General features: G+C 41.4%; 2 protein-coding genes across 2 annotated transcripts; one reads left to right on the top strand and one right to left on the bottom strand.

The window, feature by feature from the left end:
* The first annotated feature begins 2,497 nt into the window (after positions 1 to 2,497).
* Positions 2,498 to 7,010, top strand: LOC122047830 (mini-chromosome maintenance complex-binding protein-like). The gene is made up of 14 exons (XM_042609335.1): positions 2,498 to 2,792; positions 3,104 to 3,217; positions 3,301 to 3,408; positions 3,763 to 3,894; positions 3,975 to 4,022; positions 4,719 to 4,832; positions 4,920 to 5,078; positions 5,396 to 5,470; positions 5,611 to 5,724; positions 5,800 to 6,002; positions 6,086 to 6,221; positions 6,303 to 6,527; positions 6,624 to 6,691; positions 6,782 to 7,010. Exons 1-14 carry the CDS (start codon positions 2,613 to 2,615, stop codon positions 6,906 to 6,908), a joined length of 1,803 nt encoding a protein of 600 aa, XP_042465269.1. The 5' UTR covers positions 2,498 to 2,612; the 3' UTR covers positions 6,909 to 7,010.
* LOC122047841 (CBL-interacting protein kinase 29-like) lies at positions 6,947 to 8,872 on the bottom strand. Its single transcript, XM_042609347.1, has one exon. It carries the CDS (start codon positions 8,347 to 8,349, stop codon positions 7,033 to 7,035), a length of 1,317 nt encoding a protein of 438 aa, XP_042465281.1. The 5' UTR covers positions 8,350 to 8,872; the 3' UTR covers positions 6,947 to 7,032.
* Between the last annotated feature and the right edge of the window lie 230 nt (positions 8,873 to 9,102).

Here is a 9,102-nt window from a genome sequence, read left to right on the forward strand (position 1 = left end):
TAGCCTGATTGCTGACTTTTTTCTCTACTTTCTATTTTTGACATGCAGGATGGCTTGACGCACCTTCAATTTCCATCTTAGAGTCTTCTTATGGTAAACACTAAAGCCACATACTTGGTCCACCATCTTCTTCAATTTCAGATAGGATCATTAATATTTATGAACAATATTCATAAACTATGTTTGTGAATAATATTCACAAACTATATGTTTGTTCATTAATAAAAAATTTTATCAACGTGCTAAATAAATAAAAAACCTTTAATATGAACAAACAAGTTGAATTATCAAACTCAATAATCAATCAAATAAATAAAAGTTTAAAATAATCAAACAAACTTGAATTGAGAGTTTGATAATATATAAACGAATCAAGTTCAAGCCAAGCTCGAACCAAACTCATGAAAATAAACTAAGCCAAACTTGAACAATCATTTCAATGACTTGATTTATTTTAAGCTTGGCTTGGCTCGATTATCTTACTACACAAACTTGAATGCTCTGAAGCTTGACTCAGCTTGTTTACCGCCCTATGCTCACTTGTAGTTCATTTTGTCTAATTTTTATCCAATATAATGAGTTTAGTTTGAAAGGTCCATCTTATTTTGGGCTTGTGCGAAGCCATGAGACTTGTGCATGTAGTTATTCCACCCCCTTTAAAAAAAAAATAGACGATCCGACTCCACATTCTGTCCAGCAAGTAATTTGAGAAATATTCATGATTGTCTATTCAGAATAGCCCATTTCTTTGGGTTTGTCATCTTATTTGAGTATTATGATCTTGTCTAGAATCAAGGAGGATGGAGCATTGGATAGGCGGCTTCGATGTTGACCGTGAGGAGGTTTCAAACAAGAGAAACCTAGTGTTACGTTGCAAGCGAACTTGTGTGTCAAAAAGAACTAGAAACAAAAAATGTTAGTCACCGAGCCAGGAAGGAGTTATCAGTGTAGGTACTCCAACACTAAAAACAAGCAAATAGTAGTGGAGAAAATGAAGAACTGTAATAATGAACAATGAACCGTGATAGCGAAGCCTCACATATATGTGCCTATAGATGGAAACTCCTTTATATAGTGTTACTTTTACTCTCTACACGAATCTTGATGCATTACTAAAATAAGATCGACCATTATAACACTCTGACACATTCCCTATAATAAGCCTGCAATTCCTGTGCTTTATAAGGTAGAAGCTTCCGTTGTACAACTTGCATAGGGAATATTCCCCCGATTCCATGGTAATGGTTATACAAAACGTCAAAAAATAATGTTGAGCTGATGGACCATTAATGTGTTGTGATGATAGACCGACTGAGTCTCCTCCATCATCCAATAAAACCTGGCTTCCGAAGGGGGTCGACTCAGGTAAAGGATGTTGATCACCTTGAAAACTCGGCCCCTTTGAGGACTCAGCTCGACCTCTTCGAAGACTCGGAGTCTGGTCAAGTTGCGGAGACTCGAGATCTGATTAGTCGAAAAGCCCGATTGACTAGATCGCTCGGTCGAGCCATGCGATTATGCGCTTCTAAATCAAATTAAAACATCTCAGCAAGGGATTTCCCTGAGTCATGAGGACTTGGGCTCCGATTAGATTAAAAGTCCGATTGGTTAGACTATTTGATTAAGCTATGTAATAGGGATGACAATTTCACCTGAATCCGATGGAGGATCCGATATCCGACTCGAATAGAGGAAGGTATGGAGGGACTATCAATATCCGATATCTGACCCGAATACCTGATTAAATAATACATATACATATATTAAAAAAAATTCTTTTTCCAAAATCAATTTATTATTTTTGTTGATATTAGGAGGAGACTACGTAGATGTTTAATCTATTTTTTTAATTATATATATATATATATATATATATATATATATATATTTAATAAGATATTAATTTTAATATATTTTTGTTGAATGATAATAGTTGAATAGAAAGAAAAAAAATATAATTATAAAATATATCCGATTCTTTAATGGGTATGAGTATACCCATCGAAGATTCTATACCCGATGTATATGGAGATGAAGAATATAAAATCATACTCAAATTTGATCCATTACCATTCCTATCATATAATCATGTTAACCTCGAATACAAGAGCATTAGAGATGAACATATTCATTTTTACCACCATGTTAACCTCAAATATTATCTCCTAATTAATTTTAACCTATCATCTCAACCAACTTTCTTAAGTCGTATAAAATGATATAGTTGAAATTCAGATATTTAATTAACCACGGGAGTAGCTCACCACTTTAGTATTATAATAAAAAAATAATAAATCAGTTAGTCGTATAAAATTTTTCATCGAGCTACTGACAACAAACCGACGGTGGGGGCGTGTCGTGATTCCACCCATCAAAGCCACGTGACCTACGTGTCGTTTTTAAAAAGCATCAAAGCCACGTGACTTGCGCGTGTCGTTATTCCACGCTGATTTAAGCGGGGATGAAGGCCACGTCGGACGGTTTTTTTTGTTGGCGGGAACTCTCCTCAGGCGGGAAAAGGTGGCTACTTAGTCCGTCTCCTTCCGCTTACGGCCGCTAGAGGATCATAAGAGGCAAGGGATCGAGAGAGAGAGAGTGTGAGATTTGAGAAAATGGTGGGTTTGCCGTATGATTTCCTCACTAATCCCCTCGGAGCCGTGCGTCAGACGTTCGAGAAGTCGGTGGCGTCGTCGCCAACCGATGTTGACCCGGCAGCGATCTTCCGAGGCAAAGATTGGGGCGCCGTCGATCTCTTCCATGATTTCCTCTTCGTGAAGGGTGGCCTCGCGCAGGTAAGTCTCGGAGCCATTAATTTTTAACCTATAGATTCTACTACGACTTTCAACTCTTGTGGCTCTGAAATACCTAGATCGCAAGTCCCTTTAATATGTCGCTTTTTAAGTCGTACGAGAGTGGGCTTATGAGTAGGAAAATTTATTGTTAGGATCCTGTCATGAAATTTAATCATACTTTCTTACCATTAAAAGCAAGCGCATAGTTATTGATTTTAGCAAGTGAAGGGGTCTCCTTCGTGCCCTTAGTAAAATTTAGATCTTCCAGCTAACTAAAATGACTTCTTTTTTTTAATGGATCCATGTTACAGGTTCCTAGTATTGATGCATTGTCCATGCGTTGGCTTGAACCCAACACGCTGGTACGCTTCAGGGGAATGGTACAAGATATGCTTGGCAATGAGCTATATGTTGGAGCTTTCAAGGTACAATTGCTTTGCATTACTTTTTTTTATTCTAGATCTTAGTTATTTGCTCGTTTTTAATGGAAATCTTGATTTTTGTGAAGGATGGATCATCGTGGAGGACGAACAAATTTACTGACTTTTCTCCTATTCAGCTGCCACCTGCATGTGAAACACAACTTTGGGAAAGACACCTTTTTCACTGCGTTCCAGTAAGCCGTTTCACTTTTATCTTCACATCTTTGGGAATAATTCATGGATCCACATCCAGTCATGTTTGTGGTATGATAATTATATTTGTCTGGAGATAAACATTTGTCTTCGTACATGTGGTGCCTATATTCTGAATATCAACTTGATCATCTATGTGATATAAAACTTGTAGTTTAGTTGTTTCTGAGTAAGAACCTTAGAACAGGAAGCGAAGGATAAGAAGGAAACCAAAAGGTAATATAACAAGATGGAAGCGTATGATAGGAAAACAAAATCAAGGAGATGAGATGATACCTTGTTTGATATTGACATTTATATTCTTAGCATAATTAGTCATTCTATGTTATTGGCAGGTTCCAGGACAGAATTCATGGGTAACCGAGACTAAGTCCATTCCAAGTACTCAAAATGTGTCTAGTTCCGCATCCCAACATGAAGGAAAACGTGGAAGGGGTTCAGAGGATGAAGATATGAACTTAAATGAGGTTGTTTGGCCTTTTATCCAAGTTGAGCCTAATAATGTTTTTCAGCTGTAGTTTTGTCTTACAAAGCATTTCCACTGCAGGAATCTGATAATGGGGATTTGATTTCTTCTCCAAACGCAAAGAAGCAGGTCAATTTTATATTGATGTGTTATGGTTGATATCCATAAAAGTTGATGTCCTATTACCACTACAACTAGGTGTTGTAGGCAAACAATCAAGGCGTAGTTAAGCTTATATTTTACCAACTAAAGCAAAGATTAATGACAAGTTTAATTTATGTTGTTTGAGCTCTTTCTACTAAATACTGTGTCCTAATCATTGTGCAAGGAAATTGTAACTTTGCTGGATTAACATGCAATATGTAACAGAATCTAAGTTTATTGCTACACTATAAGAATCAGATTTGTTTTTTGTTACCAGCATGGAAAAATGATTTAGCTAAATGGCATTTGCCTTGTTCATATTTTATTTCAATCACACAGGCAATGCTGGTTTTCAGTATAATTTTGTGATTCTATGATAGTTCTTTACACATTTTAAATTTTTATAATCTGTGTAGCCTATTCTTATCGAAAATATGAATGGCAGTCTGAGTTTATACTGCTTTGAATCTTCTATTAAAATATGATACCAGATTTAGAATGTGTTCTATCTAAAAGTTTGTTAGAATATAACACTAGAAACAAAACTTAGATATTTCTTTTCCCTTTCTAATTCACATATGCTAAGATGACTGTGCTTATTGAGTTTGGTAACAATAGAATTTTTCTTTCTGATGGAAAATTATATCAGATTGAAATATCTCACACTTATTTCTCCTGCAGAAGGAACATGAAAATACATGCAGCTCATCTTGTTTATCAGATGATTTGATGGATCATGGTAATGATTCAGGGCTTGGAAGTGGTGATTCAAATAATCCTACATGCTTAGTGAAGGTACTTTTTCACAATATTATTGTTCAGTCTTCATTATTGTGTATAATTTAGTCTTAACATTTTTTTGTGGAAAATGAATATATACAGATCTATGATTTGCCAGAAAGTCATTTAAAGTTGAATGATGTCTTTGAGTTTATCGGTATTTACACATTTGATCCAGTCCTAGCTGTTCATAAGGATGATTCTGATGACCCAATGTTTGAGCTCTTCGAGGACCCGACAGTTGATCTACCTCCTAGCAAGGTTGGTGATTGCTAATATTAGCTGTGAATTTTCATTTAGTTTGTGTGGTTAAGGAAAAAGCTATTTCTCATCCAACAAGCAATACCCTTAAAATGGATGCATTTGGATTGCTTATTGTGTTTCGCCTGTGGTTTGATAAGAACTAGTCTCTTGTACAAGTAATTATGAGATATGACCTCTCATGCATTGCCTGCGTCTGGAACTTAAATCCTTTTAGTATTCATCATGTTAGATGCATTGTTTTAGCTGTGACCACTATTAACATATTTTCTTCCCCTCTCCCATAAAATGATTTCCTAATCAGTGCTTCTATACAGGTACCACGACTTCATTGTTTAATTTGTCGAAAGTTGGATGCTCAAGATTTCCTTTCCAATTCCCTAGTTTTTGAGGTAAAATTTTTTGCATCCTTAAACTATCATCTTTCAATTCTACATTTAACTAATTTAATTTTGGTATCATACTATGACCAAGAAGTAATCTGTATTTCTATAATTCCTTAGGCTGAAAATACTGAAATGTGTTTTTGCAGTCTTTATCTACTGTTGTCAGAGGAATACGGGAGTCCTTACTTTCTCATCTTACTGCAATCCTTGGCAACGATGAATTGGCAGCACAATACCTGCTCTTGCATCTTCTTTCAAGAGTATTAAATCATATTATTTAGTCCTTTTTGATTGTGCCAGTTCATGTATGATATGCTTTAGTATTTTTTGCGCAGGTACGAGCTCAGGTTGAAGTGATGTCCGTGGGCAAGTTGTCACTAAACCTTACTGGTTTCACCAGGGAAAGTGCATCGATATTTGGTCACCAACTCACTGGAGTGATCCAGAAACTCTTGCCTTTCACCCAAGATATTACTCTCACGTTAGATTACCTGAACACAGCAACACTTCAACCCCGGAGGAACAATAAGACAGGAAGGTAGGGAGGACACTCTCGAAGTCAGTGTGATAGTGCTTGTTGTGAATTGAGTTCATGGTAATGTGGTTTGTGGAACATCTCAGATTGGTTGCTGGAGTTCTGCAATTAGCACAAGGTACCCACCTGACGATCAATGAGACCTGTATGCAGAGTGGAACACTCAGTTCTAATGGCATTGAGAATGCTAGATTGCTTAAGAATTTACTAGAATTACAAAAGGTGAGTTGTAACCTGGTCCTTGACTCGCCATGATGAAACACAGTTCATAGCTCTTGCTGAAATTAAGTTAATGAAATGCAGGTCGAGTATGACTTTGAGTATTACAAGTTGGAGATGGCTGCTGATGTCCAACTACTTATCCTCTCAGAGGCCAAATCTAGCATTCTTCCAGCAGATTTGGTGTTACCTTTTTCTCCGGGGTCTGTTCCTGCCACAAATGCAACCAGTGAAGACTTGCAAGCTTGGAGGTGGTACTTGGCCACTATGAGGTCTCTCCCTTGCTCCATTGAACCTGAAATGAATCTGGTACTAAGCCACTCAACCTTGAATTCCTTTCCCTAGTTTTTTCACAATGTTAATGGGGAACATTCAAGAAATTTTTGACATTTTGAAAAAATACAGACGCTGCAAGATGAAATGGTTGCTTCCATGCAAGAAGACAAAAGCTTGGGATGTGCTGAATTGAACAGGTTTACCTTTCTTCTTACTAACCTAAGTTTGTGCTGAATGCATTCAACACCAAAACTGCTGCTTAGTTCAAGGATTTCGCTGTCTTTCAGATGGTTGACGATGACCGAGTTAATGTCTGCAAGTTTTGGTGAAAAGAACTTGAGTTTGGAGCATTGGCAAATGATAAAGGAGTTGGAGAGGCTTAGGAAGGATAGGCTCAAAGAAAAAGCTCGTTGACCTGGTAGATCTTGGATGATCAGTTTTTCATTAGGTAGCAATGATCCAACAGGTGTATCAATCAGCTTTCTCCTTTATAAATTATGCCTTTATCTTTGTTGACGTACTTGGTCTACCGAAAATCTCAAGTCGATCCCGATGTCACATTTCTTAGACGCCTAGCCAACGGGCTATCACCGGTAGCTCCCAATGTCGGCCTCAGCTTCTCGTTCCAGAATCTTCCGGCGGCTCCTCCCTTCTCCAGCTCTACCACCGCCATGTCGCCGAGCAACCGATGAACCTCCACCCTAACTACTAATTCCCCATTTTGCCTCTCAACTACTGCCGCCGACCCCTTCTCGCCTTCCCTCCTCACTACCAAACCCTCGCTCTTTCCGACCTGCTCCACCCGCTCCACCATCCTGTCTGCCGCACCGCCGGCCACCACGAACCGCTCGCAGTCCGGAATCCCCTCCGTGAAGAAGCCAGATAAGTCGAGCCCCGATGAGAAGGAGATGAGGTCGAAGGCGTTGAGCTCCCCGCCGCTGAGGCGGCGATGGTGGGGCTTCGAGTCGTCGGCGAGCGGCCGCATCAGTGCCGCCTTTTGATCCGCGTCGAGTCCCTTGGCGAACCATGAGTCGTGGAGGATGCCGTCGATTGAGATCCGGGTGGCCGGGTTGGGGTCGAGGAGGCGGGCGATTAGGCGGCGGAGGTCGGGCGAGGTCCACCGCGGGCAGCGGTGGTGCCCGCAGTAGATCTTGCGGTAGAGGGATATGAGGTTGGAGTCATTGAAAGGGAGGTAGCCGGCGTTGAGCACGAAGAGGATCACGCCGCAAGACCAGATGTCTGCTTTCGCCCCGTCGTATCCGTCCCTTTTCTTCCCCGAAAGGATCTCCGGCGATACGTATGCCGGCGTCCCGCATTGGGTGTGGAGGAGTCGGTCGCAGTCGGAGGATGGCCGGAGAGCGGCGAATCCGAAATCAGAGACCTTGAGGTCGCCGGCATCGTCTAGCAGGAGATTCTCCGGCTTAAGGTCCCGGTGGAACACGCCGCGGGAGTGGGAGTAGGCGACGGCGGAAATCAGCTGGCGGAAGAGCCGGCGGGAGAGGTCCTCCGGAAGGCGGCCACGGTCCTCGACGCGGGAGAAGAGCTGGCCGCCCTTGGCGAAGTCGAGGACGAGGTAGACCGTGGAGCGGGAGGCAAGGACCTCGCGGAGGCGGACGATGTGGCGGTGGCGAAGGTGGCGGAGAGCGGAGATCTCCCTTATGAAAGAGTCGGAGGCGGAAGCGGCTGCTGTGCGTCGGGGTTTAGGGAAGACCTTGATAGCGACAGACTGGCCGGAAGGGAGGTGGCGGGCGTGGTAGACCTTGGCGGAGGCGCCGCGGCCTAGGAGGCGTCCCAGCTCGTAGGTGCCGAAAATGATCTTGGCCGGAGGCGGAGCACCGGCGACGTGTTCGGCCATGCTCTCCTACCGGTCGTTCCGTGTTCGCCGTGGAGCGCGATCCCGCGAACTTGGGAGGAAATGGCGGATGGTTTCTGGTTCCATTTTAACACCGAATGAGCGGCCGAAAAAAAAAAGATAAATTATGATTAAAATTTTAAATAAAATATAAATTTTGAGAGCTAAGGAATTATTTCTGAGGCCATTTTCTTTGGGGAATTTTCAGGAAAATGACTGTCAGCCAATTTCCAGGTTGCTTCCTCTTCGTTACTGCGTACGTAGGATCCAAAAGACGGAAACCAAACACCAAAAAATGTGCGGCTGAAATCGTCGTACCGTCGAATGAATATGGACCGCAAGATTGCACAGAGCATAGCGACTGGACGATGCGACGATATCCACTCGCTCGCGCGTGCGCCGCGAGCGACGCGCGGCAGGATGCACAGGTCGACGCCCCGGCCCGTTGTGGGACCAAAAACGCGGTGTCGGCGGCGGTTTGGTTCGGTGGTCGGCATCTCGTCCCAGCTGCCGCATCAGTTGTGTTTTCATTGAATACAATTTAATCGGATTCCAATTAAATAATAATTATCCTTTCGGATTAACAATAAATCAAAAAATTGCAGTAGTTTATTTAATTCAATCAAGGCCGAGTCACCTTGTTTGGCATCCTCTGTCCCGAAGATGTCTTTATCCTGATGTCTCATTGAGAAAATGATAAAAAAATATGTCAAATACGTACTTTTCTCCTTCGCTCTCTATGTCGTGTAAACACTC

This window comes from Zingiber officinale, chromosome 1B (genome assembly GCF_018446385.1).
Source record: "Zingiber officinale cultivar Zhangliang chromosome 1B, Zo_v1.1, whole genome shotgun sequence".
NCBI classification, from domain to species: Eukaryota; Viridiplantae; Streptophyta; class Magnoliopsida; order Zingiberales; family Zingiberaceae; genus Zingiber; species Zingiber officinale.

What these genes read in the sequence shown, in the direction of transcription:
- LOC122047830 (XM_042609335.1), top strand. Translation starts at nt 2,613, where the DNA reads ATGGTGGGTTTGCCGTATGATTTCCTCACTAATCCCCTCGGAGCCGTG. An exon ending in ACCTTTTTCACTGCGTTCCA is followed by an intron (nt 3,409 to 3,762) that starts GTAAGCCGTTTC and finishes TGTTATTGGCAG; the next exon opens with GTTCCAGGACAGAATTCATG. An exon ending in CTCCAAACGCAAAGAAGCAG is followed by an intron (nt 4,023 to 4,718) that starts GTCAATTTTATA and finishes TTTCTCCTGCAG; the next exon opens with AAGGAACATGAAAATACATG.
- LOC122047841 (XM_042609347.1), bottom strand. Translation starts at nt 8,349, where the DNA reads ATGGCCGAACACGTCGCCGGTGCTCCGCCTCCGGCCAAGATCATTTTC.